A 13455-nucleotide genomic window follows, 5' to 3' on the forward strand; every position below is an offset into this window, starting at 1 on the left:
ATCACACCAGTAGTCCCTTGTCCAGCCGATTGGAGCTGGTCCCCAAGCCTGCCCCATAGGACACTAACCCAGCATTTAGCTTTTTAGTGGACCACAGAGGGCTCAATGTATTCAAAAAGACTGACACTCACCCCATCCCACAAGCTGATGAGCTCATCGATTGTTTGAGGGTTGCCAAGTTCCACAGTGCATTTGATCTAATGTCTGGGCACTGGTGGGCCACCTTAATTGAGGGGGCTAAAGAGAGGTTAGCATTTTCCTCAGCAAAGGGCCACTTCCAATTTAAGGTAGTGCCCTCTTGTCTGAAGAATGTCACCTTACAGAGGCTGGTGAAACAGGTTTTTAGTAAGATGGATGCATTTAGTGCTGCTTGCCTGGATGACATAGCTGCCTTCAGTTGCAGCTGGAAGGACCACCCTTTTTTACTTGCAGGAATTGTTTCAGGCTCTGAACCATGCAGCACTTACTGCCAAGGCGGGTAACTGCTAATTAGGGAAAGGGCCTGTGGCAGTGCTCATTTTGTAAAAAGAAATATGTGCAATGGCTCTTGTCTGGAGACCACTGCAGTTGGCACCTACATTGCCCCTGCCAGTGCACTAATGAAAGAACCAACACAACAACTACCCTTCACACCCTCCAAGAATGACAGTTCAGACTATTGCGTCTCCCAGAGCTATAACATTGGCTTGGGCAGCAGGTATTAGTCATTTTTTATGTATATTGAATTAATACACGTATGTTGTTGTTATCTTTAATTTAGACAAACAGCACTACCATGTGGCAGACTGTCATAAGTGCTGGTGATGATAATTACCCACAAGTGCTGAGCATCGGAAACTGCCAGCTCAAAATAAGACCTAATCTGTGGTGTATTCAGGACACCTGGTGAGCGGGAGTAAGGTGTAGCCTCTCTAGACCAAGATGGAAACCATCATGGCTGGGAGTCCCCAATACACATTCAGAATTGATGGCCTTCATGGGCATCACTGAATAGTACTGAAGGTTTGTCAAAGGGCCCACTTGACTGAACTGACTTTGGTGAAGCAGCCATGGAATTCGATCTCAAGAAGGCTGTCAAAAAGCATTTGACTCCCTCAGACAGGCCATGTGCGCAACCCCTGTACTCAATGCCCCAGATGAATCCCAGAAAGTTAATGTGCGAACAGATGCCTCAGAGCATGGCATAGGGGCAGTATAATCAAAGTTAAATAAGGAGGTCCTGGACTAACCGGTAGCCCTCATAAGTAGGATGTTACTTCACTGGGAACCAAGGTGGAGTGCTATTGCGGGAGAAACCTTTGCTGCATCCCGGGCACTGTAGAATCTGAAACCATGCCCATTATGGCTAAATTCAGTTTTCATACAGACCACATACCCCTCAGATGGTTGATGATGATGAAGGGTGAGAATCCCAAATTGTTGAAGTGGTCCATATCCCTACAGGGAATGAACTTTACAGCAAAACACCATCCTGGGTCAGATAACGCCAGTGCAAATTGCATTTTCACATTTGTTCACCTTAGTGAGGAAAACTCTCATGGGGTAAAATACCTCTCCCTACTTTCAGTTAGGTCAGACACATGTTAGACCTGTGGGACTTAAGATGGTCTTCCCCCAAATATTTTGTCTTCACCCCGCCTATTTTTTTGTAGATTTTAATTTTGTGGGCATTAGAACCAGTGCTAAAGTGCTGCATGTGCTCTTTCCTCTATATATGGTACAATTGGATAACACCCAGTTGGCATATTTATTGTACTTGTAAATCCCTTCGTAAAGAGGTACAAAGGCCTGTAAATTAAATGAAGTCCAGCAAATTGAATGCTACCATTAGGCCTGGTGCACTTATTGTGCCACTCTCCGAAGTGGCCCTTTTAAGCATGTCTCAAGCTTGACAATTGCAGCCTGTGTGTGCTATTTCAGACTGCCTTTTCAACCTGGCAAACAAAACCTTTCTGCCAGGTCTAAACCTTTCTTTTTTAATAGATACGTCACCCCTAAAGTAGACCTTGACCAACCTAGAGGACAGAGTGTAGTGTATTAAAAAAGTTGGAAATATACTTCTGAGTTAAGAATTGTAATTAAAAGCCCTTTTTATTTGGAAAAGCTTTTTTTAGTCCGAATTCTGAAAATGTTACTTTTGGAAAGTTTGCATTTTCTTGTCCTAATTGCCTGCAGCCTGTCCCTGGCTAGGTGGAGCTGGTCGTTATTACTCTCAGACAGTGAGAAAGAGGGAAACTAGGTGTTGGCAAGATGGGTCACCATGACTTAACAGGGGGGGCTGTCACACTCTACATCACAATTGCTCTGTGTAAGCACTCTCAAAAAGGGTTTGAAACTGGTCTTTGTGACCCCAGACAGGTAGGAAATTCCAAAAATCTCTGGGGGTTGGAAATCACTAGCATCTGCTCCAACTTCAAAGTGGACACCCGCTATATTTATTGGATCTCGTTCCCTAACTATTCAGTACACATCTGGACATGTGGAAGATTCAGAAGAAGAACTGCCGTGTTGCTTTGCTGCAAGAAGGACCATCATAATGATGATATGCTGTGTGGACCTATGCCCTACTGCCTGATTGAGATGGAATAGATTTGTATCTTGAATCCAGGACCACCAGAGTGACTCCAAAGGCTAGAAGACTGTCCTCTTTATCATCTTGAGCCCAACACATGAACTCTGGCAGCTGTGAGTCCTGCCCTCCAAAGTGGTGTCACCCAAGCCCAGGACCCTTGGAAGTGGGCCTTAAGGTGCTCTGCCAACCCAACTGTGGTCCAGCAGAATGATGCATCATAAGGCATCGCCTCCCAGAATCTCCTCATCGGAGCTGCTGCACAAAGCATTGTGTCACCAAACTCCACATTGGGACTGCTGGGTGATGCATCCTTTGTGCAGGACTTTGCGTTGCCGCCTGCAGCCTTGCCGGAACAGCCCCTGTGCAATGGATCCTCGATGCAGGCCTTGCATCGCAAGCACCTCAGGGACTGCATCCTGGACTATGATGCATGACTCCACATTGCAGCCTCTAGCTCCTAGAAGTCGTCGCAGCACAAAACATCCTTGATGCAAGATGACACATTGCTCCACAACCAGAATTTAAGATACTCTTGTTCATGGGACCTAATTGGGTCCCAGTAGCCAGACCACACTCATTGTAGTTGACCTTAACACTGCCACAAGATAACCACAGTTGTAGCTTTGTGATGTTAGCCACTATTTGTATCTACATCTCTAAAATTGCATATCTCTGGGTCTTCTGATTAGATTGTTGTTGTTTTAGCTCAAATGACTACTTCAATTGTACTGTTTCTTGTAAATTGATTTGGAATTTCTCTTGTGTTGTGTTTCACTTTATTACTGTCTGCATACATTCTTTACACATTGCCTTTAAATTGAGTGAGCCCGTTTTTGTGCCAAGTTACCATAGGGTTTAACACAGGTTAATTTGTAGTGTGCTTGACCCTGACCAGGATTGTGTTTGATGATGGAGGAGGATTTCACCTCTCTCAACCAGTAACCCTATTTCTTACAGTATCTCTTGTTCTTATGAGGTATGCAATATTCTTTTAAATACATGCTCACTTGGAATAACTGTGAAGGCAGGGACACAGATCTCCAGACCTTTGCTGTCGTCTACCCCTGTCTTTTCATCTATTTAGTTTCACGCTTTTTTCCATTTGTGCTATCCTTCTAGTCGACCGTAGGGATTTTTTTTAAGCTTGCAGTCTCCTGGAATAGGCATCCCAACAGCTTGGAGATATCTGTGTAGAATATTTCACTTTTTGCGGAGGTTATTTCCGTACAGAATCGCCTTCTGCATAGACATTCAGGCACATGCATCAAGGGATTTTGCGATCGCAAACGGTGCGAATCGCAAAAATCGGCCATTTGCGATCGCAAAATCTGCTTTTGGAATGCAAGAAGGGTGAAGGCCCTCGCAATTTGAGAATTCGCAAATATTTGCGAATTCTCAAATTGCGATTGCATTTAAGGAATCGCATTTTGCGATTCCTTAAATGCAATGAATGAAACTTTAAAAAATTGCGATTTCGCAGTTAGGGGGGAGCAAATTACCATGAGGTTGAACCTCATGGTAATTTGCGAAAACTATGAAAAATGCACTTTTGTGCTTTTTTCAAAGTTTCATGTTGTGCACACACATGCCCTTTGGGCGTGTGTGCACAACATATGTGCACAGATTGATGTCAGGGGTGCAACAGGGTGTCCTTTGGACACCCCTGCACCCTTGAAATCGCATTCTCAATTTGCAATTCGCTAATTGCTAATCGCAAATTGAGAATGTCTTCCCATTCATTCCTATGGGCCTCTAGGCCCATAGGAATGAATGGGGCGGTATTCCTTAATTGCGACTCGCAATTTGCGAGTCGCAATTAAGAAATATTAAGAAATCACAATTTTATTGGCGATTTCTTGAAGCATTGCATTTTGCGCTTCCTTAATTGCGATTCCTTATTTTTCGCAATTAAGGAATCGCAAAAAGCAATATTGATGCATGTGCCTGATTGTTCTTGGACAATGGTAACTGAACTATAGCACATACCTTGTTTGTAAAACTGTCAAACCCTTCTAGAAAAATTCCAGCAACATTTCTAGCACTCTGAAATAACGTTTTAATCAATAAATCAACAAACACATCTTTTATTTATCTTTTGATCTAAATGTGAATGGCAATGCACTCACACATACCCGTGTTCCTCTTACCTTCTTTTCTAGGTAGGAGAGGATAAGCCCCTGCACCTCTCCAGGCTCACGGATCATGTATTTCCGATAGAGTGACGCATGTTCTTTGTTTTCGTAGTATCTATATGTCATCTGGAGATGCAAAAACACAAAAAACAAAACAAAAAGAACATAAGGAGGAGCATAGATTATAAAGATAAATTATAAAATGAACAACTGTTTAATGATCTATTAAACTGTGTTCCACCCCACTTAGAACGATAACCACTAATTAGGGCAAATTCAGCTTTGGAGGCAAAATCATGATCGTTGCAACATCATAAATGTGAGAAATTATCCTAGCCGCAGCATCAAATAGTACAGTGGAAATACATTTGGTTTAAAAACATATGCTAGTATAAAATCAGTTGTAGGTGTAAAATTACATTTTGGTGTCAAGTCAATAGAGCCATTCTGGATCGAACACACATTCAGATTTCGGTTATAAAATGTTCTTAGGTGAATCAATGGTCAGTGGCAACATATTTAGGCAAAAATAACACCATTAGAAGAAATAAGTCACATTTCAGTGCACAATCACTGTTCGTTGCAAAATGATCTTTGGCGCAAAGTCAGCAGGATTGCAGTATATCATGTAACCACAAATTAGTCACTTGAAGATCTGATAAAGGTGGGCAGTGCAGATGTGATTGTAAAATACCCATGACTAAGGGGGAAGGATATTATTTCATAGTTAAAGACTGACAGATTACCATCTCCAAGAAGGAGCATCCTCTGCACTATACACCTCTAAACTGCTGTGTAGTCTGCCCGTTTCAGGGAGTCAAATGTGATGTGTGATGTCACACGTCACATTTATGCAGGCAGCCCACAATGCCACTCACACACAGCCTGCTCCTCTTTATAGAGAAGATTGCTTATTCTGAACTGCATGCTTTGATGTTATGGGTGCACAATGTGGCAATCCAGCATGCCATAACTAGGTTATTTCATATGTGGCTATTTAGGAAATCATGTAGGCCTCTAGAGTTCTGAGGACATATTGCAACATTTTCATCAAGTGTCTGCTCTATAATATATCATCTAGCTTCTGGAGGCTGTATTACAAAACAAGCATTTGCAATGCAATGGGTGTCGCATTTACGAGAGTTAGAGCTATTGGTGTTGTAAATGACAATATATCTGTAAAGGAGAGGGCCACATTTTGGTCCACAGACATAACACAGTGAGGGAACAACATATGTACAAAGCGTAAACATTACAATAGACATTGTTTAATAAGATCATGTTTCTGTTGTAAGAACCCATAATGTGGTGTGAAGTGTAAACAGCTTTATTTTGCCACATGTTATAGTATATATTTGCTTAGTATAGTACCCACGGTTGCTGCCTATTGAACTTATTGTGCCTCATTATTCCAACCCATAATATTTTGATTGAAAAAATCTGCAAGTGAGTAAGAATGTGGTGTGCTGGAAATGCAGTTCAAAAAGTGGGGGTGGTGATGGACAGAGTATCTGAATTAAACAGAACACTCGTACCCAGTCAAAAGATCGGGGCTTGATCCATCACCGTTTTTTAGCTCACTGTCCCTGGCCCAGTGCATCATGGGAACAGGGCAGACCAAACTACCAAGCCAATTCTTTACTGGAAAAGTCCCTTGCTCACTGCATCATCAGGATTCAAGCAAGCCGGGCCGAAGACGGCTGTAATGCCAGAAACCGGTCCCCGAAAGCTTGTTTCCTTTCCAGTAAAGAATTGGCTTGGTAGTTTGGTCTGCCCTGTTCCCATGATGCACTGGGCCAGGGTCAGACTAATTTGCATGTAGCCAGGTTCTGAACTGGGATGGTGCAGTGAGCTAAAAAACGGTGATGGATCAAGCCCTGATCTTTTGACTGGGTAGGAGTGTTCTGCTTAATTCAGATACTCTGTCCATCACCACCCCCTTTTCTGAATCGTTTTTTGCCACTATAGGAGTGGAAGGGTATGCTCAGACATGAGTCCCTTGCTCACGGCATCATTAGGATTCAAGCAAGCCGGGCCGAACACGGCTGTAATGCCAGAAACCGGTCCCCGGAAGCTTGTTTCCTTTCCAGTAAAGAATTGGCTTGGTAGTTTGGTCTGCCCTGTTCCCATGATGCACTGGGCCAGGGTGAGACTAATTTGCATGTAGCCAGGTTCTGAACTGGGATGGTGCAGTGAGCTAAAAAACGGTGATGGATCAAGCCCTGATGTTTTGACTGGTTAGGAGTGTTCTGCTTAATTCAGATACTCTGTCCATCACCACCCCCTTTTCTGAATCGGAAATGCAGTTCACATCGAGATCAGAAAGCTCTACATAAATTTTACTTCAATCGGTGGTAAGTAAGGTGAAGGTTGTAAAATAAGCTAAGCGTCTAACTTGTGCATAGCCTCGCAGACACCGTGTTCAAGCAAGACGTGTTATTTTGCACAAAGGGGTATGCAGTAAACCTGGGCGGCCAACTACGCTACGCTTCCGAAGTTTGCGTAGTTTGTGCTACATCGCGGTACGCAAATTGCACATAGCAAAGGTATGGAAAAAGGTACCATTTTGGTGAGCGCCCTAGTCTTCAGGAGGGCTGACCACGGCCCTACTTAAGACGGTCATTTTCGCCTGCTCGGCACTGGACAAAGGTATCATTTTTGTAACGCAGCGCTGGGTTTTGCATGACGCGCTTTTCAGCGTAGTTATATCGCGTTAGCACGCGCATTTTAAAAAGCTTGTTGTTCTTTATTTTAATAAATCGATCTTTGTCTTCTATTTTAATGAGCACATATAGCGCTTACTTGCACTATAATCAGTAACCTCACCGCTGTTTTGGCGGGTCCCTTACTGCCACACACTCCCTCAGCCATCTTGGTGGTAGGCAGGGACGTATCGCGGCTCCATTTTGGTGAGCGCCCTAGTCTTCAGGCGGGCTGACCACGGCCCTACTTAAGACGGTAATTTTCGCCTGCTCGGCCCTGGACAAAGGTATCATTCTTTTAACGCAGCGCTGGGTTTTGCATGACGCGCTTTTCAGCCTAGTTATATCGCGTTAGCATGCGCATTTTAAAAAGCTTGTTGTTCTTTATTTTAATAAATCGATCTTTGTCTTCTATTTTAATGAGCACACACAGCGCTTACTTGCACTATAATCAGTAACCTCACCGCTGTTTTGGCGGGTCACTTACTGCCACACACTCCCTCAGCCATCTTGGTGGTAGGCAGGGACGTATCGCGGCGCCATTTTGGTGAGCGCCCTAGTCTTCAGGCGGGCTGACCACGGCCCTCTTTAAGACGGTCATTTTCGCCTGCTCGGCCCTGGACAAAGGCATCCTTCTTGTAACGCAGCGCTGGGTTTTGCATGACGCGCTTTTTAGCCTAGTTATATCGCGTTAAACCGCGCATTTTAAAAAGCTTGTTGTTCTTTATTTTAATAAATCGATCTTTGTCTTCTATTTTAATGAGCACACATAGCGCTTACTTGCACTATAATCAGTAACCTCACCGCTGTTTTGGCGGGTCACTTACTGCCACACACTCCCTCAGCCATCTTGGTGGTAGGCAGGGACGTATCGCGGCGCCATTTTGGTGAGCGCCCTAGTCTTCAGGCGGGCTGACCACGTCCCTACTTAAGACGGTAATTTTCGCCTGCTCTGCCCTGGACAAAGGTATCATTCTTGTAACGCAGCGCTGGGTTTTGCATGACGCGCTTTTCAGCCTACTTATATCGCGTTAGCATTTATTTATTTATTTAATTTCTTGTATAGCGCAAGAATAGACCCCTTACGGGGTATCTCCGCGCTTTGCTCATTAGATGTAGTCTTGGAGAGGTTGTAACAGATGAGCTGTGATCTGATAAACAGAACGATCCAATTATTCTTCTAGGAACAGCATAGTTTTTAACTTTTTCCTGAAGGCGAGATGGTTAGAAATTTGCCTTATGCTGAAGGGCAGGTTATTCCAGAGGGGAGGCCCTACCAAAGAAAAGGCACAGCCACCCTGTCTGGTCTTTTTTACAAGAGGGGTTTTTATCAGCAGTTGGTTACTTGAACGTAGGGATCTATCTGGTTTGTAGGGGTATAGTTTTTGACTCAGATATTTAGGGCCGTTCCCGAACAGGCACTTGTGGACGGTGCAGCAGATTTTAAATTTGACACGCTGCCGTATTGGGAGCCAGTGAAGTTCTCTTAGTAAAGGCTTGGAGGGGGTTCTTGGAGGGGCATTCAAAATCAATCTTGCCGCCGTATTCTGTACCACCTGTAAACGGTTTATGGCATCCTCGTTAGCTTGTATCAGGAGCCCGTTACAGTAGTCAAGGCGACTTATTACCATGGTCTGAACAAGGGTCTTTCTGTAGTTGTCTGGGAGATAGGGGAAGACTCGTCTCAGTAGTCCAATGGTATGAAAACATGCCCCAGCGATCGCGTTCACATGTTCTTTTAAAGTTAGATTTTGATCTAAATTCACCCCCAAATTCTTTACTGTCAATTTTGGGGAAGGTACAGGACCTAGGTCCAGGGGCCACCAATCAGGGGACCATAGTATAGATGCTTTTCCAAAAAGCATTATTTCCGTCTTCCCAACATTACATTGGAGACGGTTGGAAGCCATCCAATTGGAGATAGCCCTCATTCCTTCTGCGAAATTTTCCCTGACATTAGCGCTGAGAGAATGGAAAGGGTAGAGGAGTTGGGTGTCGTCAGCGTAAGACACCGGAGTGAATCCATATTTCCTCACAGTCTCAGCAAGGGGGGCCACATACACATTAAACAATGTGGGGCTTAGGCATGAGCCCTGTGGCACCCCCTTCGTGAGCACCCTAGTGGAGGAACGATAGGGTCCCAAGCTGACAGATTGTGAGCGCGCGGACAAGAAACTCTCCAACCAAGAAAGGGCCTGTCCTCCAATGCCCACTCCCTTTAGACGGCTCATGAGAATCTTATGAGACACAGTATCAAAAGCGGCCGACAGGTCTAACAGCACCAAAATCATTGAGCCTCCTCTGTCCTGTGACATCTTGATGTTGTCGGTCACGTAGAGGAGTGCTGATTCGGTGCTGTAGCATGCGCATTTTAAAAAGCTTGTTGTACTTTATTTTAATAAATCGATCTTTGTCTTCTATTTTAATAATCACACATAGCGCTTACTTGCACTATAATCAGTAACCTCACCACTGTTTTGGCGGGTCACTTACGGCCACACACTCCCTCAGCCATCTTGGTGGTAGGCAGGGATGTATCGCGGCGCCATTTTGGTGAGCGCCCTAGTCTTCAGGCGGGCTGACCACAGCCCTACTTAAACCTGCCATGATGACGCGCAGCTGCAACGTGCAGCGGGCGCGCCGGACTCCCGCCGGAGTCCAGCCAGAGTCCTGCCCGTCTGCGCTCATCCGCGTCGAGGCTGTGGCGGAGGCAAGGCATGCTGTCTCTGGGGTTAACAACTTAGTCAATTCCAGGGAGTGGTTATGCTCCTTTAACAAGTGCTCCTCTTTCTGCCACAAAACCCTATCCCCAGATACATGGGATGGCTTAGTTTCCTGCCTGCATTGCAAAATGGAGTTTATTCCTGCGTGGGGCCCCCATGTCGACACTCATTCACTTATTAACGCCAGGTCGTTGTGCAAAAATGCACAACACATCCATGACCTGATTATCGAAATGGACCTGGATTGGCTATTTGTCACGGAAACCTGGCTTTGCCCATGGTGCAACCCGGACTTAGCAGTGGCTCTCCCACACGCCTTCTCAATCCAGCGATTAGACAGACCTTTACAGCGCGGAGGTGGTCTGGCAATCATTCATCGCAGCACAATCAAATGCACTAGGTTTGAGCTGGCAGACATGAGCTGAGGCTATGGCCTTCTGCCTGGCCATCCATGATTCCTTCTCCTTCTCTGGTGCTTTGATTTATCGGCCACCGGTTCCATCCACCGATTTTTTGGAAAGCATTGGAGATGCGTTGAGCGAGCTTACACTTAGGTTCGCTCATTGCACGGTGATGGGAGATCTCAATCTCCATCTAGATTCCCCTAAGGAATCAGGCACCAGTGGTTTTATGGATATTATTAATATACTTGGTCTTACTCTGCTAACGCTGGAACCCACTCATACAGCAGGCCATGTTTTGGATTGTATTTGCTCTAATTCTGATGGCCTGTTGGTTAAACCTCCATACACTTTAATCTGGTCAGACCATAAACTCATTCCATTCCATCTCCTGGTTAAACAGAAGGCTCCGGTGAAATGCACGAAAACAAACTCTGTCAGTCGTAAGCCGGATTGGATAACCGCCTTCACACGGCCTGATCTTTTGGAGACGTTAAGAGTCAGTAAACCCGTTTTAACAAGTCACACTCTAATAGATAATCACCAATATTGTGAGTGGCTGGCAACATTTGGGTTGTCTTTGGACACAATGAAGAAGCATAAAAGCTTAAGCTGTCTTAAAAATAGAAAGAGTGCCCCATGGTTTTCATTAGCTTTAAAAACTGAGCTAGGTGTAGTGAGATCACTTGAGCGAAGGTGGCGAAGAAATTATGAGGTGGCTGCCCATGATTTATATAAATCTGCACGTAGGAATTACCATGCCGCAATTAAGCTGGCAAAAAAACATACTACTTAGAGGTCATCTCTTCTTCTGACAATGGACAGAAAGAGATCTTTAAGATAGTTAAGAGCTTCACCAACCCCACAGCACTCTCTCAGAAAATTCCACCTTCCCTCCCGCTTTGCAATGCCATAGCTAATTACTTTGAAAAGAAAATCTCTGACATTGTTAAGGATTTTCCATCTATGCTACCTACCTCGACAAATGCGGAAACAATGAGGTTAGGCTCCGTGGCAACTAACATCTCTCGCTTTGACTCATTTACGCCCATCTCCCTGGAGGACTCACATCAGGCCATTTTAGCAATAAAATCTGGATCTCCATTTGATCCCTGCCCGCCTATGGTCCTGCGGACCTTGGATGAGGAGATAAATCCAACTATCAATAGTATTATCAACTCTTCATTGGCCACAGCAGCAATCCCATGTGACTGGAAGCGTGCAGCGGTCATGCCACTTCAGAAAAAAGCCCTGCCAGATCCAACCACTCTGTCCAACCTGCGTCCCATTTCCCTACTCCCTGCGGTGTTTAAGCTGATGGAGAAATTCGTTAATTATCAACTTACGAGTTGTTTGGAGGAGAATAACATCCTGCACTCCAATCAATCAGGGTTTCGGTCCAAACATTCGACTGAATCTGCCCTTTTGTTTACAGCAGAGACTCTACGAATGGCACTGGACCAAGGGAAGAAGGCCGTCTTGATTTTACTCGATCTATCGGCGGCCTTCGATACGGTCTCACACTCTATCTTGATTGACCGTTTGGATAACGCAGACATAGGAGGAGTGGTGCTGGCATGGCTTACAAATTTCCTCTCCCAGAGACGTCAGGTAATAGTACTAGGTGACTTAAAATCTGAAGAAAAGGTCATCAGCTCAGGGGTACCACAGGGCTCTAGTTTGAGCCCTGTACTTTTTAATCTTTATATGGTTCCCCTGATTGAGCTGATCGCCTCCTACCAGATTGAAGTCATATCGTACGCTGACGATACGCAGCTGATCTTGGTGTTGGATAGGGAGCTGCCTGGGGCTGAGGAAAACCTGATGAACTGCCTCACGGCTACATTTGAGTGGATGAATAACAATCACCTCAAGTGTAACTCAGGGAAGACAGAAATATTGCCCTTTGGATCCCAAAATCTGTTCTCCCCTAAACAATGGTGGCCTGAGGATGCAGAAGCCTCCCCTAATACTATTTCTCCTGCGCGAAACCTGGGCATCAAATTTGATGACCAACTTTCATTCAAGCAGCTAGCGGTTGGCGTGGCTAGCTCATGTTTCCAGATCATTAAATCATTGAGGAAGTTTTTTGACCGTCTTCCTCTGGCAGCCAGAAAGACAGTAGCAGTAGCATTGATAACATCTAGACTGGACTACTGCAATAGCCTTTATGCAGGTACCAACAAAGCAGTGCTCCATGGGCTGCAGATGGTCCAGCATGCTGCTGCTCGTCTGGTACTTCGCTGGCCGAGAAGGTCATCTGCCTCGGCTGCGCTTAAGATCTTACACTGGCTACCCATCCATAAGCGTGTCCTATTTAAGGTCCTTGTTATCACCTTTAGAGCCTTTCAGTCACAAGGACCGAGATATGTGTTAAATGGCTTTAAACGCTAACTGCCAGCACGCTGCTTGAGGTCCGTCAATCAGAATCTTTTGGTAACTCCCAGATTTAGATTGGCCACCAAAGGGGGGAAATCTCTTTTCGTACTAGGCTCAAGAGCTTGGAATAAATTGCCAGCTCAGCTTCGGCGTATAGTTAGGGAGAGTGAATTCAGGAAATCTTTGAAGACATGGATCTTCTCACTCTCCGATGTGGCCTGTAGAGCATTAGTGTAAAGCTTGTAATGCGTTGAAATTGCCTTCTGTCCACCAACCTTTTCCAGCGGGGTTGGGTGTTGAGCGCCAAGATGCTTCTTGGAGCGATAGTAGCGCTATATAAGTGTGAGTTTACATTACATTACATTACATTACAAATAGCGTAGCGTAGCATAGTTGGCATTTTTTGCTTGCTTGTGGTTCTCACCGTCAAGTTGGCGACCGCGAGTGAGCAAAATGACATTCTAGCGAGACTTTTTCCTTGTTCACGATCAGCAACATCAAGTTGGCAATCGCGAACGAGGAAAATAAACCTCCCGGCGAGATTCT

At 45.0% G+C, this 13455-nt stretch overlaps 1 protein-coding gene across 1 annotated transcript in view; it reads right to left on the reverse strand.

The window, feature by feature from the left end:
- LOC144767612 (putative methyltransferase DDB_G0268948) overlaps positions 1-4830 on the reverse strand; it is a 217774-nt gene extending 212944 nt beyond the window's left edge. Inside the window, exon 1 of the mRNA XM_078651015.1 lies at positions 4720-4830. Coding sequence (XP_078507141.1) covers positions 4720-4830 — 111 coding nt within the window. The remainder of the gene's footprint in view (positions 1-4719) is intronic.
- Positions 4831-13455: the final 8625 nt, after the last annotated feature.

This window comes from Lissotriton helveticus, chromosome 7 (assembly GCF_964261635.1).
Source record: "Lissotriton helveticus chromosome 7, aLisHel1.1, whole genome shotgun sequence".
In the NCBI taxonomy this organism is placed as follows: Eukaryota; Metazoa; Chordata; class Amphibia; order Caudata; family Salamandridae; genus Lissotriton; species Lissotriton helveticus.